The sequence below is a fragment of the Melospiza melodia genome, chromosome 4 (assembly GCF_035770615.1).
Source record: "Melospiza melodia melodia isolate bMelMel2 chromosome 4, bMelMel2.pri, whole genome shotgun sequence".
In the NCBI taxonomy this organism is placed as follows: domain Eukaryota; kingdom Metazoa; phylum Chordata; class Aves; order Passeriformes; family Passerellidae; genus Melospiza; species Melospiza melodia.
In genome coordinates this window covers 54,555,158-54,577,847 of record NC_086197.1, presented here as the reverse complement: position 1 = coordinate 54,577,847, position 22,690 = coordinate 54,555,158, and the positions used below count along the sequence as shown (strand labels likewise).

The following is a 22,690-nucleotide window of genomic DNA, read 5'->3' as shown; positions in this document are numbered from 1 at the left end:
ATGATCTCACTCACCACAGGTTGGTTGTAGTGCTCCAAGGACATAGTGACCACGTTGAGGCAGATGATGAAAGTGATGAAGATGTCCAGGTAGTGGCTGGTGCAGACCGAATGGATAAGGAGGCGTATGTGGCAGTAGGTAGCATAGTACGGCAAACGCTGCGCCTCTTCAGTGGAAAGAGGGATGTGGGCAGAGTTAGGAAGAAATCAGAAGAAAGAAATAGGTAAGAAACACTGAGGAGGGAGAAGGTGTAAGCTTGGTGATAGGCATTGAAAGAAATTGGAATGTAGTTAGGAGAGAGAAAAACCAGAAAAATAGCTAAAGGACATAGGGAAGAGGGGAAAAAATTAAAACCAACAACAACAAACAAAAAGCCCAAAAAAACGTCACCAAAAGAAGAAATGGGGAAAAATATATAGGAAAAAAGACAAAGTACAGAATACTAGGAAAAAAATCTGTTAGACTGTGTTTGTGGGAATGGTGCTAAATCAGCATTTCATGTCTTGACAAATTAAGATCACTCTTGATAAAAGGGAGCAGATGGTTCAAGGAGAGGCCCTGGGGTGTTATAGGAGAGAAGGGGAAAACTGGAGCAGAGGAAAGGAAAGCATGCCCATAGGCTGTGAATGGAAGTCTGGGTAGTAGGGATGATTTCCAGGAGCAAGTATGCATCAGCAATTTTTACCTAAAGGTAACACAAAACAAGACAGAAGCACTAGGAATAGGTTTCCTTCACCACAGAGGGTTTTAGATCCCAAGGAGTGACACTGCCACACTGGGGTCACTGGGACACAAAACACAGGGGTCTTCCTCTTTTTTTCCCCCTCTTATTAAGATTTGGGTTTAAACACAAAGAATGGTCTGTCCAGGTTCTTCTTCAACCACCAGCTGAGCTGCAGGAAGCCCAGGTGGGACTCTACCCCAAGCACAGGAAGCGCATCGATGTGTGCATGCCCCATGCCAACAGTGCTTGTCAGCATGTGCACAGGGGTGTTTTTGGTATGTAATCTCGTGAGGAGCAGGGTGCTAAAACCCTTCCTCAGTGCCTTCCCTGGAGTCCTAGCAGACCTCCTCAGCCACCCCTCTTCCCCAGACCACCCCAGTGAGGTGCGTGGTGACACAGCAGTGGTGCGGGGAGGAAGGCTGAGAGCATGGCCACGAGCGATGGATTTTGGAGACCAGCTCATTGGGAAAGAAAAATAAGAGGAAAAGGTTTTTCTCAGAAAACCTTGGCCTACGAACCAACCAAACACTTAGGCTGTGCCTTACTCCTTCGCTTCTTCTCCAAGCGTCGCAGGCGCTTCTCCTCCCGCCGGCGCGCCTCCTCAGCCTCCTGGTGCTGCCGGCACTTGTGGAAATTCTCCACCACCACCCCCACGAACATGTTGAGCACAAAGAAGCTGACGATGAGGAGAAAGGAGATGAAGTAGAGTAGCATCCAGGGGTTGTTGTTGATCACTGGCTGGAGTGGGAGGAGAACAGAGGCAGACATTGTCTTAGCAGTAGAAGAATAGGGATGCAGTGGGTGGCAGCCCAACAGATCCTGCTTTACAAGGTATTGAAATAACCATGAGTGGGCCAGGAGGGAGCCAGCATGCCCAGAAAAACACATGCCATTATTATTTCTTCATTACAAATAGATAAAGGCCCACTGACCCTACCACAGACACCCCACAGCATAGCCACAGCTACACCTTCCTGCATGGACAGACAAGGCCATGGACCTGACCCCTTGCAAACAGGTGAGCAGAGAATTCAGAAGAGGTCTGGAAGGGACTCTTGGTTTGAGGGAGGTACTGAATCAGGATGTTAAAGGATGCTTCTGCCTTACAGGCACAAGGAAAGTGAAAAGGTCCTTTCACAAGAAAGTCCATGTACCTGCTGGTCAACAGCCACAGCATCGAGTCCATTATACATAATATTGACCCAACCGTCCTTGGAAGCCAGAACAAAGAGGGACATCAGAGCCTGCAACATATAAAGCAAAACTGATGTGGAGCAGGTGCATCTGGCAGGCAGAAAAAAATTGTGAGTTTATGCTCCAACACACACAGCACTGCAATACTCTTCCTGTGTCTCTGCACACATCAAAACCTGCTCTTTCCCTGACGGAGGACAGGGACAAGGTGCAGCCAGACCCACCAGAGGAGAGAGTTTGTGAAGAACATCAGCTTCATGGCAGGAGAAAAGAGAAAATCAAGCTCTCTGCTGCCACCACTTTTCTTTCCCACTCATCTTGTAAGTATCATTTTGATACCAACCAACTAGTGACACAGCTTCTGCATGGGCATGCATGCTAAATAACTGCCCCTTCTGGCTTTCCAGGCACTGCATCTGTTCCCTGGGGAGGAGACAAACCCTGTGTTGGGTTCCCATCAGAGGGGGGGAGCTGTGGGCAAACTCACCTGTCCCAGGTTGTCGAAGTTGTACTTGTGGTGCACCCACTTGTAGTTGGCTGCCACGCAGTCAGACCGGTTGGTGATGTTCCTGATGTCGACTCCCAGGCAGTGGTAGAACTTGCCCTTGAAAAGCTGCAGGAGGGGAGTGACCCCATCAGCCCCTTTTCCCACAGGGTTCCCCATGCTCCCTGGGATCTACAGAAGCTGCCAAGATGCTGCATGGCCTGCAAGACTGCAAGCCACATAGAGCTTGACATGGTGTCCCTGTCCCATGACAGGGACACCACCAACACAATGTGCAGTACAGGCTCAACCATTGCAAAGGAGGCAAGACCACCCCTTTGTGTAAGTTCACACTTGGCTTTTCAGCCTTCTCCATTGCTCCAGGGCAGCAGTGACTGTAAGCCCACCATCTGACAGCCCTTAAGGCAGCCTTTCTGGGTACAAAGGGAAAAAGTAAAGTATCTTCTAATCAGTCCCTTAGAGTAATCTTCACTCCCTGCTTCCCAGTTACTGAAAGTGCTGATGGGAAAAGAAGATCTCATCTGAGGGTAAAGAACCAGAAAAAACATCCTCTTCTTCTCATATATATTTTTTCACAAAGCTGCACTGCACTTCTGTGACTCTTCTGCCCAGGGCTCTTTTCCCCATATGGAAGGTACTGGATTGTGCATTTGTACAGATGCATCAGAGCAAACTAAGTATAGCGCATTCCCTGAGATGGAAGTAACGCCCACACCCTTGCTCCTCTGCAATGCAACAGCCAAAAATAAGGAGGATTAAATTAAAAAATTAAAGAAGTTTGTGGGTGGATTTAGGGCTCAGAGTGAGGGGGAGAAGGAGAGCTGACTGGTGGCAGGGTTCATGTGAGCAGGCACTGAGCTGCTTGCCCTTGTGGGGAGACACGGGTGGGTCCAGGGAGCCCTGTGCTGTGCCAGCCCTGGGCTCACGCTATGACACTGACCCAAACCCTGACCCAGCTGCTGCCAGGTGTGAGCACTAACTCCTGTCTCTCATGTCCAGCAATGCCTGCACTTGCTGAGCACCTGTCTGTGCTTGCCAAGGGCTGTGTCATTATGGAGATGACTTGTGGAAGAAGGTAAACACAGAAAATTCACTGGCTTAGCTGTCTCTCCTGCTCTGCTTGGCTCCCTGTGTCTGTTATAGGACCGGGGGGTACAGATGCCCGTGGGGTGGGGGCTCAAGGGCTGTTTGATGGACAGTAACAACCTACCTGCACACCCAAGATGCCAAAGATAATGAAGAAAGCACAGCAGATGAGGACAATGTTTCCTATGGGCTTCAGGGAAGAAATGAGGGTCTCCACCACCAGCTTCAGACCAGGGGCTCGGCTGATGACTCTGGAAAGGAAGGAAGGGGAAGGATGACAGAGGGACAGGGCAGGGAAATTTGACCTAAGCTAAGCATTTTCAGCAGCAGCAGACTCCTGTCTCCATGGGCAGTGACCCCTCAGTGGAGATCCCTCCCCCATGATTAAAAGTCATTTTCTCTCCCATGGATTTGTTCTTTGATAAGGTACCTCCAGCATCAGACCCATATGGCTAAGGGGGACCTCCTTGTGGCCTATTGCTTATTAAAGACCCCACTTTGGCTGGGACAGCTGGGTCTGACCCTGGGATCCCTCCTGGGGGTAACCAGTGGGAGGAGGGGGCCAAGCAGGGCTTGGTGGGGTTCTGACCGGAGGGGACGGAGGGTGCGCAGCAGCCGGAGCACTCGCAGCACGCCCAGGATTTTGGCACCACCAGCAGAGGCCACTGAGACCACAATGTCAATGAGAGACACGAAAACCAAGAAGCCATCCAAGATGTTCCAACTGCTGCGGAGATATGCCTGGTCCCCAAAATACAAGCCTAGAGAGACCACCTGGAAGAGAGGGGAGAGAAGAGGGGGTGAAATGGCTCCTATGCTACCTGATAGAGGGCAACTGTGGAGAGAATGAGAGGAAGGGGAATAGTTATCAACTCCTTATGACACTGAAGTGTCCTCTCATAATCTTTTCCTTTCACCTGGATGTCTGTGAAGGAAAACACCTTTTTTTCTGCCTCCCTGAGTAACACAACACTGTAGGAGATACACAGGAAATCTTTCCCTGCCACACCAGAGGCTTGGGGAAATTCTCCCGGTTCAGAGATCACCTGGGAGGTAAAGTCAGGCACCAAATCCATACTTTGGCTCTTAAAGGGGTAATTTGTTTGTAAGCAGTTCTCAAAAACAGTGGGTGCTACAGAAATTGGTGGTCATTGGGAGATATTAACATCCTCCAAATCACGGTCAAAATTCAGATATTAATTTTAGGGGCTTAACTTCCAGCACACAGTTTTAGGACTTTTCCCCAAATATGAGAAGGGAATAACAAGGTTTTCTGATTGTTGCAAAGTATTTTGACATCTATTGAATCATTATCTCAACTTTGAGCATGTCATTAATATTGTTGTAATGTCCCCCATTCTTGCTCCAGGAGAAAGCGAACAGACATTTGACATCATTACAAAATCCATACTTGAGTGCCAGCTATCCTTCATAAATACTAAGATCCAACTGGATCTAACGCCTGCAATAAACATCTCCTCTATTCCTAACAAGACAGGACTGAACTCCAGGCAGTATCTGCCTTTATAAAGGTAGAGGGAAGGACTGGCACACCAAAAAGATGAACACATTTTAAAAGGGTGCTGAGCAAACACGAACAGTGTTTGACACTGGAAAAAGGCTCTGAGCTGTTCTCCAGTAACTTACCTTCAGTGTCATCTCAGCTACAAATATTGCTGTGAAAATGTAGTTGGACACAGTGAGAAAGATTCTTTCCTAGAAAAAAAAAATAAACAAAAAGAAACAAAACAGAGAAAGACCTTAAATGTATTTTTACTACTTCTTGTTACTCTGTCAGTCCCCTCTGATGATCTTGAGATTTCTGCATTCCTGTGAAGGGTCTGAAAGTTGATGAAATAAGGGAGATGTTCTTGGCAGAGGTCAGTGATAGGCAGCTTTCAGCTCATATACCTTGGCTGGGACAGGATCCTATGCAGCTCTGCCAGACCATAGTGGATGGGATTTTTTTGCATCCTGCAGATCTGGTTTCAAGGCAGCCTCTGCCCTTTTCTGTCAGTGCTGCTCAGGCCTAACCTGCTGCACTGACCTGGCACTCCTTCCCAAAGAGCTGCTGAGCACAGACCACTGATTGTGTCCAAGTGCAGCAAAGTCTGGGAGTCAGCTAAGGCAGACAAGCAGAAAAAGTAATTTCACTTGCCAGCTTGAGCCACCTCCAAGATAGCTCAAGAGCAGCATACGTGAATGATGATGTGCCATTCCTACAGCATGGAAGTCACTTCTCAGTTCCACTCCTTGTCCCTTTTGCCATTCATCCCTTATATGCAGGCTCCTGGAGGAGACACTTACTTTCCAAGACAGAAGGAACTAGGCTTTCTGTGTTATAAAGTGGGTTTCCCCATTATAAGAGCCTGCAGGGGAAACACATATTTATGTCAATTACTAATATATAGGTATTTCAATAGATGAGTTGAGCTGGTGTTTAATGCTGAAGTTCTTCCAGAGATCATAGGAGGACCAGGAACACTCAGGAACCACTGTTAGAGGTTGTGCTATAAAGTGGGTGACAGGTAATGGTTCTCACCGTGCTTCTGTGCTCAATCTGGGGTCTTTCCAGGGCAATGGTGATGCAGTTCAGGAAGATGAAGGCCAGCACTACGTGGTCAAAGAGCTTGTGAGCAATAATAGTTTGGCAGAGGAGGCGAAACCTGCAAGAGAGTTCCAGTAGGCACCTGTGCTTGGGCAGAACAGATTTAGGAACAAGGAGGACACAGAATTAAGTATTCTGGCTAAAACTGGGCTCTGATATAGCAGTTTCCTATCTCTGATACTGATGTCCCTTGGAATGGCAATAGCCCAGGGTCGTAAGTGGTCACATAGGGAGCCTGGAGCAGAGCAAGGGCAGAGCTTGCTGAACCTCCATTGATTTCTCCAGTGACAGAGTGGTATCCTAACCACTATGACCCTGTGCTTCTCTCCTGCCTTGTAAAGAGGCTGAATTCCAGTTTTCCTCCCAAGCTCACACTTTGTACCTCTCCACAGCAAAGAGGCCACATGCTGAAAGCTCAGGAGAGGCAGGTAGGTTGGCAGATGTGGGGACCACACTTCTGAAAGACACTGTGTATGTTAACATAGGTGTCACACAGAGCAAAAAAAGCTCTCCCTTGTGACCTAAAATGAAAGCCCTTTCTATTCAAGGGGCAATATGAATGGATGACAATAATGTTAGCTGGGGTACGTGGACATTTTCTTCTGGTGAGATCTCTTTAACAGGAAGAACTCAACCCAAATTTCCTGGTTTTAGGCAAGAAGAGTTCTAACTTTACCCTAAAAGGTGTGTTATAACTGCTGGTAAGTTGGTACTGGTACTGTAAATTAAATGAAGATGCCATTCTGGTACCAGGGGAGGAAATATCAGTATTATGGAGTCATCAATAATGCATTCTTTATCCTCCTTGTGTTAACATTAGTATTCCTTGCCTTGCTTTGCTATAAATATTTATGATTACAGAAAATAAAAATGGGATGCTCCAAAGGGAGGGAAGATCACAATAGCTATTTAGGATGCTCAACTTTCCTCTCATTGCCACAATCTAGGAAAAGAAATGCAGTTTGGCTGTAGAAGGAACAATGGAGGAGAAAATACACATTCTCAGCTGCTAAGTTTGAAGTTGCCACCTAGCACCAGGGGATATGGCCAGCAGAGCAACAGAATCTGTCCCATCTTCTCAACCCTCTCATGGCAAAAACTGTACAAACCTGTTCTGTGGAGAGAAGAGATATATGGACCAGTCTTCCCGTAACTCACACCAGTCTGGCTTATAGACTTCCATCATCTTCCGGATGCGAAAGCACAGGCTCTGTAGGGATGCAGCAGAAGCAATTGGCACTGGTCACCTTCCCACTTGCCTGAGAGAGACATTCTTCCTTTCACATCTGACTCAAATGCACCACTACCTGCTTTTCTTTAATCCTTCGATTGAGAAAATCAACTCAAAGGCAACAAGTCATGGAAAAGAAGGTAGAAGCTGCTTTGCCAGGGCTTGTTTACCTCTTGGCATCTGGTTTCCTCCCCAGATCATGAAAATAAAACTGCTGGTGTCCCTTCTAGAGTAGGATGCTGTCCCATGTTGCCTTCTTAGAGGTGTTGGAGGGACTGTGTTACACGAGGCCAATGTTTCTTCCCTACCTCAGCTAAATCAGAAGCCAGGACAAGAAGGCTTTCTTTTGGCACTTGGGCTGAGAATTTCTTAGAGACATTTATGTCTGTTCAAATTTCTACTGATCCTCACTCCACTTTTTCCACTCTCTGATCTGCTCACAGATTGCTGTCCCCCAGGCTGATACCACAAAACCCACTTGCCTTGTCTGTGGTGCCTGTGCTTCCTGCTCTGGTCTGCCGATGTTCCCCACGCAAAACTCTCACTCTTGCACTGCCTGACCTCCCCTGCCTTGTAGAAATCACTGGCTGCACTGCTCTGAAATAACAGCCCCTGACTGACCACATGTATGTTGCACACCTGCCTTCCTCCCACCACCCACCTGCCTTGCAAGCAGCCTGACAAGGTGGTGTGAGCTTGTCTGTGCCTAGAAAGTCCTATCTGCATTTAGTCCTCCAGCTGTCCTCCAGCTCTCCTAAAGCATCTTTGCAAGCTTTCCCATCCACACGCAAGGAGACTGAAATTTGATGATGGATTTGGGGTATCCCAGAGCACTGTGATGTAACCCCAGAGTCCTCCACCAAGCACTCACATAATCTATTTCTTCATCATCCTCTCCCCGTTCTTTGTGGTTGTTCATCTTTGGGAAGATCTCCTTGACAATACTGGGCATTTTGCCATTGCAGTCCTGATGCTCACTGGCCCCAGGCGGTGCTCCCAGCCTGTGGGTCACTCTGTGGCCAGAAGGGACCGAGGCCAACTCCAGCAGGTCACAGGAGCCTTTGTTATCCAGAGAGAGTGTCCGGCGGTGATGAAGCACCCTTCCTGTCCCATCCGGCTCCCCATCTGCCGCCTTGTGCGCTTCCCCAGACAGGAGGGACTCGTGCTCAGCGGAGGGAGGTTTGTGTTTCAGGCTGTGTCCCCGGGCCAGGCTGTTCCAGCTGGAGCGACGGCTTCCCCAGGCTCCACTGCGGCTCCAGGCGCCATAGTGGGAGCTGCGGGAGCTGGACTGTAACAGAGTGGGATGGGGACTCGGTGACTCTGGGCACAAGGAGGGAGCATGTGCTCCTCTCTCAGAGCTCAGACTGCTCCCTGAGCCCCTAAGCCAGAAGGCTGCCATTTATCAGACACTGAGCAAGTTGCATGGTGGGAATTCAGCAGCAATCTCAGTAAATCTGACAATAAATTGGTAATGAGTTAGCAATGGTGTTGACTGTGATTACTTTATAGCACCATCTGTGTGCAAGCACTTTCAGGGAAGGGAAGTAATAAAGCCAAAGGCCAGGTGCCTGATATTGTTACTTACACCAACACAGAGCAAGAGTAAAGTTCTCAAAGAATCTGACTGGCAGCTTTTTACACTGCGCTGGGGTTAAGCATAACACAAGGTACAGGGTGATGGATCATCTGACACACCATCTTTGAGTCCAGTCTTAGTAAAAGGGAGAAATGAGAGAAACAGGCTTGTTGGTTACAGCCTAGTCCAACCACATGAGCAAGGTATCATGTAGTACATGGCTGCTAGCACTCTCTGTTTGGAAATAACAGGGGCACGAACTCTTTAAGCACCAAGGCACTCCCCAGAGCCGTGTATGCCAGTGGGTAGAAAGCCCAGAAGCTGATGTTACATGGTGAGCAGGTCTGAGATGCACTGGTTGACAAACTCGCATGCTTGGGGAAGTGCTATGGGGCAGGAGAATGAGCCATGGGGAGCTCAAAAACAAGATTTCCACTGTTACAAAAGCTCTGATACAATCCCATCTGTAATGGGACTTGGTGGTTCTGCCATGACTTCTTAACTCAAGACAACATTTTGTGTCTTTTAATCTAGGAAAACAAGGAAAAGGCAAGGAGGAAAAACATGTTCCACTGTAAGAGGGAGACTGTCTTCTTGGTGTTCTCCCTCTCCCACACTCAAAGGATTATAGATAACTAATCTTGAAATAGACTTCAAAAATATGGAAATTTAGAAAAATAATGTGTACTGACCTGGATTCTAAAGACAGGCAATAGAGTTGTGTCAGAAGTCTACAGCACCACGGCAATCCTTCCCAGAAATCCCCAGATGATGGCAGAAAACCAACAAAGTGGTTGGCCTTCAAAGGAAGGGTATGACACACATTTCTACTCCCTCACTCACCAAGGACCGCTGGTCATAAGTCATTCTCCCCAGGGACATCACACTGCTCTTCCGGGAGCCAACGGCAACTCGGATCTGGTCAAGCTGCAGTGAGTTGCGTGAAGAGTTGGTCACCCCCCCAGAAGCCACTGGTGGGTTGGAAGAGGGCAAGGATGGGTCCAGGTGCCCATTAGGTGTCACAGGAATTGCACAGAGCTTGGGATCTGAGTGGAAAGAGGCAGAAAGAAGAATGAGTAAAGAAGAAGTTGGGTTCCTCACTATCCAGTGGCTGTTTTGATGCCTAAGCAGTTTAGCATGTTAACAGTAGGGAACAGATTGTTAGCCCTTTAGTACCAATCAACATCAATTTCTCCAATTTAGGGTGTGGTGACAAAGGCAGTGCAAGTTGAGAAGGCTTAAAAGTCATTTCCTCAGCCTCCAAAACCAACCACAACGAGCAGAGTGGTGGCCAGGCAGCCTCAGACTGACAGGCAGAGCATGAAGGCGAACAGAGGAACAAGAGCATGCTTCTGCATGCCAAGAGCAGACACCAGCATCTTCAGGTCTGAACAAATTCCACCAACTGTCAGATTGGCTACCTAAAGTAGTTAGGCTGAAACACTGAGCAAGAGACTAAGATATAGGGATAGCCACAGCCATCCATGTACTGAGGTCACCTTAAAATTCCTGCAATCATACTGCATACAAAAACTGCATGCCAGTCTATCCTACTACACTGCCCTTCTTCAAATGACTGATCCTTGACCTTTAAGATGTAGGACACTTTTGAAGGAAATCTTAAGTCCTGCCAATGACCATCAGCATTTTTTGAGATGCATGGAAAGGACAGGGTGTTGAATTTTAATGCCTGAAAGGACTGAAGCAATCATTTTTGTTTGACTTTTTGCATAATGAAGGTCACCTATCCACGTCTGCATGACAGGCAGTCATGACTCCACTAACACCTCTGTAACCTCTTCCTCCTCTGCCATCTCGGGGGTCTGACTGCCTGCATTCAGCATAAGCTCTGATATGGTACAACCATGTAGCTCAGGATAGGACTGCTTTGAAAAGAGCTTAGTTGCAGGAAAAAACTGTGAGCCAAAAACTGGAGCCACTGCTCCCTGCTGTGGGAGCTGCATTTATGCTCAGAAATGTGCCCGTGGTGCTTGTCTGAGTTGTGCTGTGAGTATGCTTGTGCCTGTCCTTGCACCTTGCTGGTCCTGATCTTGTCTTGCTAACAGGACTTGGCTTGACCTTAGACCTTCCTCACCACTGTGGGTTTGCCTGGTAATTACTGAACCATTGGCAGACCCTTACTAGTGTCAGTGGACTTGCTCTGCTCACCTTGTGCAAGAGTGTGCAGCGTGGCCCCTGACCTCCTGCCTGGCTCTCTGTCCCCTTCAACTTCTGGCTCACCATCCATTGCAGAGCAGGCTACTCTCATTGCGCCCTGCCACCAAGTCCTGTTTGAAGTATAATATCTCTTGTAGAAATACTTTCAGTCTTTGAGGGATAGAGACCTTAGCAGGCGGTTTCTACTCAGGTTGTTCCCACTGTTAATTATCTCTCCTTGAAAATATACGGCTTTTTTTCAGCCTGAATTTGTCTACCTTGAGTTTCCGACCTTTCCAATCTCATTATGCTTTTTTCTGCTCAATTAAAGAGCTATCTACCACCACAACCTCCTCCTTCTGGTCTACAACTACAGAGAGAGTGATCAAGTAACTTTCCTGATTTCTCTAAGCTTCATTAGTCTCTCACTATGAGGCAAGGCTTCCAGATTTGCCTGAGTCCTTTTTACCATCTTGGTATCCCTTCTCTAAATGTGAGTTTCAGATTTGGATACAGTGTTCCTGAAATAGTGACCTTGAAGATAACCAGAGACAGCCTCACTTCTCACTTCCAGTTGCTGTTCTGGAGGTCATTCAAGAACTGTTCCACTTAGCTACCACATTCCTCAGGATGCCAACATGTCTCTGTTTTTCCACAAATAACACCACAAACCGGCATAAAGTTCAAAATAAAAACTGGCAAGTTCTCAGAAGTGGGAGTAAATTTTCTGCAGAATCTGCTTTTAGGTTTCCCACCAAACAGCAGTAGGACCCAAGCAAATAAGACTGTTTGAGCCATTGTACCTGAGCCTTCCTGGACCTCTTGGAATTGATCAAACTCCTCCATGTTTGAAGAACTCTGATCTTCATCTGAGTATGACCGGTTGGCATCACCCTGGAACACACAGATTTAGAAGTTGGAAACTGAAACACAAAAGACCATTTGTTTCTGTCTTTCATTTCTGGAACAACTGCAAAATTGTCCTTGGCAGTCAGGCATCATGTGAGCACTGGAAAGAGTCTTCTGTGATTTGGGATGGCTGAAAGACCGCACTGCTTCTTTGGATGGGCAAAGGGCTCACCCTAAGGTAGCTTCTGTTGTGTTACGCAGAACAGAAATTGTGAATCTCCTTCCAGAGAGCCTCTTTCCTTGCAAGGAATAACATTCATTTTTTTTTCTTTTGCTTAATGGAATACTACCCTAACAAGGATTATTTCATGAGTGAAATTAAAGAGGGGTGATATTTTCTAAGTCCTTCAGTTCAGTATCCTCAAAGTGTCACAAAGGATCCCTTTTTAGCACCTCTATTCCTCTTCTGATGAAGCCTTGGTGGCAGCTCACCTCAGCCTGGAATCCCTCCACAAGAATGGCCACCAGAAGATTGAAGAGTACATAATTCCCAAATGTCATGAGAGCCACAAAGTAGAGGGAAGCCCAAGGTGAGGTGGAGGCCATGCCATTATAGAGTACAACATTCCAGTCCTCCTGGGTTAGGATCTGCAAGAGAGGACGAGAAAGTCAGAAAACATGATGGAAGAACATGAAGCATATTCCCAGAAAAGGATAGTCAGAGAATACACATCAGGACCAGACCAGGCCTCTGACCTTCCCCATTAACACACACCCACTGTCTCTGTCCAGCTGTTAGCTGAGCAAGAAGAAACAAGAACAGCCATTAGGACAGTCATGTGCTGAATGTAAAACTTGGGAGTTGCCACAACAGGAGTGACCTTTGCGCACTGTCTCCTAGGAAGGAGGAAGGCCCCCGTTTGAGATGTACACCAGGTGTTTGGTTCCTATATGCAATTGTTCTTCCTCCACAACCTTTTGTGCTGTCAGGAGTCAGTGCAGTGCTCCTCAGTGAGGAACAAGCATGTCCTGACCCTCTTCACTTTGCCCTGGCCCACCCGTAGAGAGCAAAGTGGGCTCACCTGGAAGACGGTGACGATGGCCCACAGCAGGGAATCAAAATTCTTCCGGTCGGGAACTGTATCTCCTGTGTCTGTCCTGAGGCTGAACTTGCAACCAAAGATGTGCATTCCCAGGATGCTTTGGAACAAGATGATGTCAAATATAAATATTTCTGCTACCACAATGAACTCATGAGAGTAATTCTCTTCACATGAAAATCTAATGCAACATCACAGAAGCAAGGGGTACAGCAACACAATCAGACCACTAGGAGCTATCTGTGAAGAAGGAACTTGCAACCCTATAGGTCACCAAAAAATTTGCTTTCCATCTCTTCTGACTCAGAGCTCATATATTCCCTCCAACCTGTCAGTCAGATCTGTCCTTTCTACTGTCCTTTTTGCTCTCATATGTCTTCATCTTGCTATCAGCATCCATGGCATGCACAGACAAACTTTCTTGGTTGCTTCCTGCTGCTCTTCTGCCAGAATCAGCCTCCAGACTGAACTGTTGCTGTAGATAGTCCTGATTAGCAGTAGACTTCACCTATCCTGTAATGGGACATTATGCTCAATATCTGCATTTGCTGGCAGTATTTCACCACCCCATCCAGGCCAAAACCCTCAGCTGCTGAATCCAATTTAAAGCAGGATCGAGTTCAGCCCTTATGAAAAAATAAATATTTGTCAGTACTGTCTTGGCCTGAAACAAAGGGCAAGATGAGTTATGCAGTCATGCTCTGAAGCTGCTGTCCCCATGAGCCACACAGTGCCACGCCAGCACACCGTGAGCCGACTGCCTGCTCACCTGAATATGAAGATGAAGAGCATGAGGAGCATGCAGAAGGTGGCTACGTTGTCCATAGTCTTCATCAGCACCACCAGCTGTCGGCGCAGCGCCGGCATGAAGCGCACCAGCTTCAGCACGCGGAGCAGGCGGAATGTCCTCAGCACAGACAAGCCCCCGTCTGCCTGGCCAATGATCTCCCAGATGCTGTGGTCCAGACAGGCATGGCAAGGACGAGGCACAAATCAAAATGCAAGTGAGCAAACAGAAGAAAACAAGGAATAACAACGCTAAGTCTTCACTTTGGCATTGGCAGAACATAGGAATGTGCCCCTTGTTGACGGAGTGGCAAAACTATCTTTCGCTCCCTCAAAAAGGAAATCAGCCTAGAAGTTTCTCTCCTCAATTAGGTGAAAAGACATCTCATAGGACCTGGGGGACTTCACCTCAAACTTAAGGATAGCTAATTGGATAGGAGCCAAAAAGTCCCGCCTGAGCAATTTACTAGAAAAAGAAGAGAACAAAGAAACTAATCGCTTTTGTGAGGTGTTTTACCAGGGGCAGGAGGACCTCTTGCACCTGGCTCGGTTTTTCTCTGTAGAGAGTTTTGTTATTTTGTCTTTTATTAAAACCTTTTTGTTTCCAACACTACCAAAGAAGCCATCCTGCTGATTTTATGCCTTCTAAGGTAACTGAGCTATCTTGGGTGTGAAATAGGTCTCCAAGCGCTTATGAAACCTGGCTCAAGGAGACCCCTGTTTCAGCAGTACAAAGGGATGAGAGAGAAAATCTGTCTGAGCAAGGCAGAAGTATGAACTGCAGGCTTATCCTTGTATTATGAAAGCTGCATTTATTCCTTAAGAACATGAACGTGGCAGTACATGTTACAGGAATTAAGAAAGGCTTGCAGCATCGAATTCCAGCAAGACAAGTTCTTCTATCACACTTTAAACCTTTCTAACATCTTCAATTTGTGCATTTTCAAAATATTTCACACCTAACATTTGTTGTGAACTTAACAAGGCAGTTGCAACTGCCTCCACTCCACAGAGGAGAGAACTACGGGACAAAAATGCAGTGTGGCTTCCATAGCACCAACACCAAACACTGGGAAAAGACATCTTGGTCTCCCAATCCTTGGCCTTGTGCATCAGCCCAGCTCCTCAGTGTAGCTGCTAAATCCTTTTTGAAATACTCTGCAAGCTTTGTGGTACTCTTTTCTGTGCGTATTTCAGCTGATCCCCAAGCCCTTGTCACCTGATGATGACGATGATACTGTCAAAGATGTTGTAGGGGTTGCGAAGGTAATCAAAGAGACCAAAAGCAGCAAGTTTCAGGATCATCTCCAGGGCAAACATGCTTGTGAAGACAACATTGCTGATTTCCAAGATGTTGGTCAATTCCTCTGGCTAGAGAGAATGCAAATTCAGAAAGTCAGAACTGAAAGAGCCCTGAAATTATGGGAAATAAAGTGTTACCATTCCCAGGGAACAGGGTTTGTAGGGAGTTGCAAATTTCCCTGGGTAAGACTAGAGTGGAGCTGGACAGTGACACTTGCACTCCAATTCCTTTGCAGATTTGCTACCTTCACCATAGATTTGATCTCTAACAACTTTTTTTACTCGAGAAAATCAGGAGCCTCACAGCCACTCACACAGCCAAGGCTGACCAAGCATCTCCTACATCCCACCTCAGATCCCATCCCCCTGGCTAAAGGCGGGGCAAAGAACTTATTTTGGGTAAAGAACTTATTTTGGGCAAAGAACTTGAGTATTTCTTGAAGGAGAGCAAAATTGGCTGATTTGCAGTCAACCTCTTCCTTCAAGAATTTCTTCCTCTGAGGTTTCCACAGGTAGCTGGTGCTTTTTTTTTTTTTTTCCCTGAAATTTTGAAACCATTTAAATGACTGGAAAGCAGTTCTCCATCTTCCTCTAAATATCACTGCACCAATATGCCCCTTTCCCCTCCATTTTTTCACTTCCCCATTTTTCTCTCCCCCTTTCCCCACCAAACCCTTGTATGCATTCATTTCCTGGTCTTGCTCCATCTGTATTATGCCTCTATCCTCAGCGTGGTCTCAATAATTACCCAAGAAAATATCAAACTAGACAAGACAACAGCAAGGAGGACCACACTGCTAAAACCTATCTGTAGGGGACAGGGAGAGAAGGACAGGGTGAAGAATACAAAGAAATGGACAGGAAGAGGAGAAAGGCAAGTGCACAAGGTGAAAAATCCAAGAATGACACAAGATGAGTGTTGAAAAATAAAGAGGGTGCATCTTCCTTTGCATTGGTCTGAGCTCTGCCTGACCACCAAGCCACTCTTTAAAGCATCACATAAAATGGATGGGAACAAGAAAACTGCAAATGGCTGTTGTAGAGAGCAAGAGAGGACAGACATTCCTGGCCCTGTGGAAACAAAAAAGTGAGTCCCTGCAGGTCAGAGCCAATATTTTTTAACTCAGTATTAGTGCCCACGAGGAAGGGAAGTCATGGTCTCTCCCCATAGTCTGCAAAATTGTTGTTTTGCTGAAGGGTGGCCTTTGCATTGACCATGCCCGTTACCTATAGAGCTGGCGGAAAGGGAAGTGAGGGAGGAATGCAGTTCTGGTTCTGGCTCTCTGCCTGAAGCTGGAGTCTGCTTTAACCCCTGCTCTGAGGCCCCCAGGGGCCAGTATCCTTCCAGGTGAGCAACTGATCTGGAAACTGCTCCTCACAGCTCTGGCTTCCCATGCCCTTTGTTAATTTCTTGCACTCCTCATTGCAGCTTTTTATTAAAATAGTCCATGTCTTTAAAATGAGAAAAGTGGAGATGGATCAATTTCCATCCATAGTTACATCTGAAAAGCAAAACCACCCTGAAAAATGATGGAAAAAAGAGTGGAGATAAGAGAAGAGAGAGAAGGAATGAACAAGTGCATGAGGGAAGGGAGAGATGAAGATCACTTCACTGAGACCCAGCAGTAACAGCTGCTGAGAACACGAGGTCTGTATGTTAAACTGAGATGCCAGTTTCAGTCTGAATCAAACCATTATGTCAGTGAAAATAAGCAATGCAAAAAAACAACAGGTTATGATGGTGGGCTTATTCTCCTCTCTGCTTTCCATACATTCTCTCGTGCTCTTGTAGGGAGCAACTGATGTTTGAAAAACCATGCTTGCATCTTACTTGTGGAAAAGGTCACCTGTTCCTCTGTCTGTCCTTCCCTCCTTGACATCTGTTTCTTTAGTCAATCCTCGCCTGTTAATCTATTTCTAATGGACCATCAATCAGCCCCAGCAAAGCATCCTTATAAACAGAGGAACAGGAAAGACTAGGCAGAGAAAGACAGAAAGAAGGGATAAGCAGAGATAAAAGCAGAAAAAGAGAAATCAAAATACAAAGCTGGAAAAAAATTAAACTCACTAGCATCCACAAGAAGTAGAGAATGAAAGAGTTGTTTTAAATAGTGTAGCAAAGAAGTAAATGCTGGGAAAGGAAGAGCAACACAAAAGAAATTAACTCAGGGGAAAAAAAGAAGTGATAAAGAGGAGCCAGATGGAGAAGCACTAAGGCAGATCCAGCATTGCAGCTGTTTCTGGAGATAGAGCCAATTTGTTAGAGTGCAAAGAGCCATCAGCTGGAGGCCAAGGCTGCAGGGTGGGCTCACTGGGGTTGTGTCCTGTGTGGCACTGTCCTTGTTCCTAGGGCCATGTGGCTGGGAATGACAATGGACGAGGCAGGTGTCTGGGACCCTTCTCTGGCCAGGGAAGTGAGAGCTCGATGAAGAGGACAAGCAAAGGGGAAAATTGGCTCTCTCCTTTTCTTCCTACCAACACATGGGCTCTCCAACATGGTGGATGTGTCACCTTGCAATTGTGAGGTCTCCCCGGGCTTCCACAGACAGCATTCAGGCATTCAGCATCTAAACCCTTCCTCCTCCCAGGTTTACATAGAAATTGTACATTGAAGAACCTCCAAGGAAAGACCTGAGCTCAAGGCTACTTTAGTCCATGGAAAAGAAATGAACACCAGAAATCTCCCCACAAGCAGTCTTTTCACATTGCCAAGACAGGACAGATTGATTTACCCATCACACTAGAAGTGGAACTTGAATATAATTATGGGAGCTGATTATTGGGGTAAGGAGGATGGCTTGAAGGGGCAGAGATCCCAGGGGGCAAGACATGTCCAGAGCCAGTGTTTTAACCAGAATGGTTAATCCATCCTGTGTATGGATCTCTTTCCCGACCCATGAAACAATCCAATTCACATTGTGGGATAAAGTCCTCCATCTCTAACAATGTAGATCAAATACTGAGAGTAAAAGATATGATTCAGATTTACTTCAGCGCTCCTGTCCCATGATCAGAAACTAGAACTGGGGCAATAGAGGGCAGCAGCTCAGCTTTTTCTCCCTTTCAATTTCTTACTAACTTTGGAGCTCTTTTGCCAGATTTGACTGAAAATATAATTAGTCCATTATCTAGCAACAGACAGAAAATCCTGCATCACAGGAAAGGCTAAGAAAATACAGATCCCCATGAAGCCCCCGCAGAAAAAAGTTTCTCCTAACCAGGAGTAAATTTGCAACTGTCTAGAAACTGAAGAGTAATTGATGTGACCTATGGAGACCAGCCCTACTGAACCTACACATCACCGCCTCTGTGATGAGATCATGAAAAAGAAATATTCCATAAAGAGATCTCTCCAGCCTGTCTATTTTTACTCACAATTTCAAAATCACTTGGCAATAATTAGAAGAGCCATAAAAATCAGCTATAGAACATACCAAATTTTACATAAGTTTAACCACCACCCCACAACCAATGCAGGATTACATGATTAGTTCTACAAGGCTGAGGTAGCATGGTTTCATCACCACTCCAGGGAGACTGTTCCATCCTCACTAAACATCACTATGATGAGCTGGCTTGGACATTTGCTGAATGTTTCTGACAAGGAGCAAATGACAAAAAGAGAAGCAATAACTGTAAAATACAAACTTGTGAATGCAATAAATGCTGGTATAAAGTGAAATCACACAGGCTAAAGGATTTGAGGGTACTGATCCACAGGATGGGTCTAGTTAGGAAACAGGGGATCATCACCTAATCCATACAGAGAGACCTCGTAAAATACTGATCTGATGTATGAAGGAAAACTGTAAGTAGATTCTGGAGAAGATAAACCAAGTCACTCAGCTGTCTAAAATGGCTGCTAATGGCAGAGAGGTTTGAATCCAACAGGCCATTCAAGAAATACATGATGAGAAAGGCAGTCTGGGAGATTCAGCTGGGACAAGCTTTTCATTCTCATGCTGAATAAGGGAGAAAAATCAGCAGCACCAGACCCACTGTGAATATTAAGGAAAAAATAAGCCTCTTAAAAGAATTCTTCTGGACAGCCACAAGAATCTAATATTTTCTACACTGGATGTTAAAAATAGACATTTCCAAATAGAGGCAGATCTGAAGAACTTCTAAAACTATTTCAAGCAGGACAAAGCTTGAAATGATGGGGCTTGGCTTATGCAATGTCTCAGCAATATCTAAAGGCCTAATACTGAGAATATTACATGGTATATTGCAAACTGATGGATTTAAATAAACATAGCTATTTACAAATGATATCTTGTTATAAGATCATGGATTAAAAATGACTCAGAAATTCAGCTTCTCCTAAAAATGAGTTGATTTCCCTCACAAGAAATATATATGCAGATGGAAGCTGCCTTGGCCACACAATTAGGAGTGGATGAATAAGCCAAACTAAGCCAAATTCTAAGGTCATTTGAATATGAGTAAAAGTATTTGAGTTGTTGAGGTTAAGTCTCTTGGAAGAAAACCAGCATGAATAATAAATTAATTAAACACCTGAATTATAACAAATAATTTAAATTCATGTCTTTCTGTCTGTTGGTCAAGACAGGGCAACACTCATGCATGTGCTCTGTCCCCTGAGTTCCTGTGTTTATAAGCCTGAAACTTGTGCCTCACCCCTTAACCTGATGGCTGTGGGTGCTTTGCTGGTGAACAGCCCATAAAAAAGTGGAGTGCCAAGTTGCTGACACACATGCCATGAGCTGCCCAGCCAGGTATGTCCCCAGAGAGTGGCTGGGCTTGTGCTAGCCCATGTACCAGAAAAGAAAAGCTCAAGGGGTCTCTACAGGCATTAGCTCTGGGTCACAAGACATCACATGATGAAATAGCTGAACCAACAGAAGATTCTTCAATCATAGGATAGTGTCACACATCAAATCACAGATCCTGGTGGGCAGAGGGCCTTTGCTGGATTTTGTTCTGTCAAAATTTGTGCTTTTGGGAGATAAGACAACAGGGAAAAGAGAAAGAAAGGAGAAATAAGTAGGCAATGAAGCACCAGCCTAAGATGTACTGATGGCATGGTTTGAGAAAAACTTGAGCAGACCAAAGGGACGTACAAATGTCTGTGTGCTTCTGAGTTAACTGCTGACAGAAAAGAACCCAAAATTCATGGTATGGTATGAATATGTTTTAGTCTTGTGCCAGGATAACAGAATTCAGTACACATTTTGAATAAACAGGCTGCACCACATTTTTCAGTTATGATCAGTTTGGCTGACAGCTCTTCTGGTAGAAACAGCATGCAGGGTCATAAGCTTTTCCCAACTACTTATGGATAAAAAGTGATAGCACAATTTAAAGGACTATCATTAAGAACCTGCTACAAGAAACCCCAAGGCTGCAGAGGCAGATCCTACTCTGCTGCAGGCCGTACAAACACAGCAGAGGCATCCTAGAAGGGCTTAAATCTGCACATACAATAGCCAGAACATGAGAGCGAATTCTCTATCTCCAGCTCAAGTATTCTTCTGTCAAACTATTATTCACGCTGTGTCCATTAAACCAGGATGAACAATGGCTCTCCCTGCTTAGTGATCACATCTTTAAAATACCAGTGGGCAGTTTTCAAATTGTCCTGGGCTCCAGCCCTTAGTCATCTCTCTGCTACGTGATAAATACTTTGCTCTTTTTTATCTATTTCCATGAGTCAACCCCTCCAGCGTCTTCTTCATTCTCCTCTCTTCTGGGCTCCTGCCAGTATTTTTCTGGTACTGAAGCAGCCAGTGCAGTTTTGAATTCTGGGATCAAATTAAGGTGTCACAGCCTTGTATCAGAAACTAGCTGGGCTTTGAAAATTGGTTTAAAGCTTGGTACGTGGGTGGGATCCAGACATCTGAGGCTTCAAATACTGCCTCAGACACTGTGTTGCCTCAAACAGGGAATTTAAGATACTCTGGGTCTGGAGGTATCTTCATCCTGATACAGCATAGGACAAATCTGAGTGCCTTGCTTGAACTGGGCTCCCTGCCTGTCTCTTTGCTGCCTGAGACTGTGCTCAGGACCAGACTTCACTTTGGCTCCAGAGCTTCAATACAGTCAGCACCTCAGTAGTGCGGCAATCTCTTATTTTGTGATCTGGGTAGACACATGGAGTGAATCTTGGTCACATTCAGACTGGCAGCATAGATCTGAAATGTGGATGTTCAGCATGGACTGTTCAATGCAAAGTGCAGCACAGCTACCAACCAGCAATGCAGATGCAAGGCCATGGGCATGCTTAACCCACTCTGGCACTGCACACCACAGTGCAGACACAGTCTCTGCCTCCCAGCTATAAAATGAGAGCACACAATTCCTCTCCATCTCACAAGCCTGTCATTAGGATAAATGTACGAATGACTCAGAGCTGCCTGAAAACTACTGGTGTGAAAGTCAAGCCTGTGCCCACACCTGCTGCTTGTGTCTGACCTATCTATCACTTCTTACTCTCAGGGCAAAGGAAAGGCTCAAGCAGCCTGAGCCCCCAAAATGACTGGAGATTGGAGGTGGTGTCTTTCCTAGCCTTCTTGTATAGATAGAATGTACTCAGACACCTCTTAATTAAGTTGGGAAGGCTAGCAAGCTGATGGATTTGAATTGAGATGCTGGTGAAGTGCCTCTGACATCCCCAGAGGGCACATTAAATTAACCACATAGACTAAGGATTCAGTGAGCTAATGAAGAGAGAAACAAGTGAGAGAGATGAGGAAGATGGAAGAGATGAGGATGAGAGAGCAGCAGACAGAATGTGGAGACAGGGCATAAAAGAAACAGTGGGATGAATGACCAGGGAGGAGGAAAAGAGAGGCATTGAAGAGGTGAGAGGACAATGCACAGAGAGAGAAAGCAATTAAGTACAGGTATAAGAAAGCAAGAGACCCTGCAAGATTCTGAGGCTTTCTCCAAAGTCATGCTGGGACCATCTGTGCTGCAGTCTGAGGTCCAAATTGCTCAGTCTCTGCCTCCACCAAGTTGCATCAACTGCTTAGCAAGGCCATAACCCCCAGCAGGAGGGGGAGTCCACGCTGCCCACCTTGTGCCCTGAGGTGCTTTACCTGTTCGTGGTGCTCAATGCCCATGCTGATGGTGTTCACCAGGATTGCAATCATGATCCCACGGTTGAAATACTTGCTGTCCACAATCACTCGAAGCTTGACCCTCACTTCTCGCCACATGTCACTGCAGATCTTCAGCCGTCCTCCTTCCTCCAGCTCCTCCTCCTTCTCCAGCGCTGAGGCACCCTGGTCCTCCTGGCTGCCCTCCCCCTCCCCGTCACTGGCCCCTCCATCCTCCTGGTCTGAGCCAGCACTATCCAGCACTGAGAGCCTTCTGGATGCTTCGTGCTCGGCCCTATGGCATCGGGGGCAGTTGGTGGGATCAGAGGTTGCTGTCACAGCGATGGGCTGGACCAAGCCCTGAGGAGGGCAGCCAAGAGAGTTGTGCTGCTGGCAAAGCCCTGGAAAGAGAAATGGTGCTGCTTAAAGAAGGAGGATATGAAAAAGACATTCAAAGTGGACACCTGCTTGGCTTCTGGGTATTTAGACTGGGTAACTGGGCTTTTTATCT

General features: G+C 46.2%; 1 protein-coding gene across 1 annotated transcript in view; it reads right to left on the bottom strand.

The window, feature by feature from the left end:
• Nucleotides 1–22,690, bottom strand: part of CACNA1I (calcium voltage-gated channel subunit alpha1 I) — a 124,633-nt gene that overhangs the window by 19,343 nt on the left and 82,600 nt on the right. Inside the window, exons 9-25 of the mRNA XM_063154580.1 lie at nt 22,180–22,580; nt 15,036–15,187; nt 13,800–13,985; nt 13,013–13,130; nt 12,423–12,578; nt 11,885–11,975; nt 9,768–9,970; nt 8,220–8,636; nt 7,227–7,327; nt 6,052–6,175; nt 5,157–5,225; nt 4,099–4,283; nt 3,634–3,760; nt 2,406–2,531; nt 1,879–1,968; nt 1,270–1,462; nt 15–166 (exon numbers count right to left, since the gene is read on the bottom strand). Coding sequence (XP_063010650.1) covers nt 15–166; nt 1,270–1,462; nt 1,879–1,968; nt 2,406–2,531; nt 3,634–3,760; nt 4,099–4,283; nt 5,157–5,225; nt 6,052–6,175; nt 7,227–7,327; nt 8,220–8,636; nt 9,768–9,970; nt 11,885–11,975; nt 12,423–12,578; nt 13,013–13,130; nt 13,800–13,985; nt 15,036–15,187; nt 22,180–22,580 — 2,891 coding nt within the window. The remainder of the gene's footprint in view (nt 1–14; nt 167–1,269; nt 1,463–1,878; nt 1,969–2,405; nt 2,532–3,633; nt 3,761–4,098; nt 4,284–5,156; nt 5,226–6,051; nt 6,176–7,226; nt 7,328–8,219; nt 8,637–9,767; nt 9,971–11,884; nt 11,976–12,422; nt 12,579–13,012; nt 13,131–13,799; nt 13,986–15,035; nt 15,188–22,179; nt 22,581–22,690) is intronic.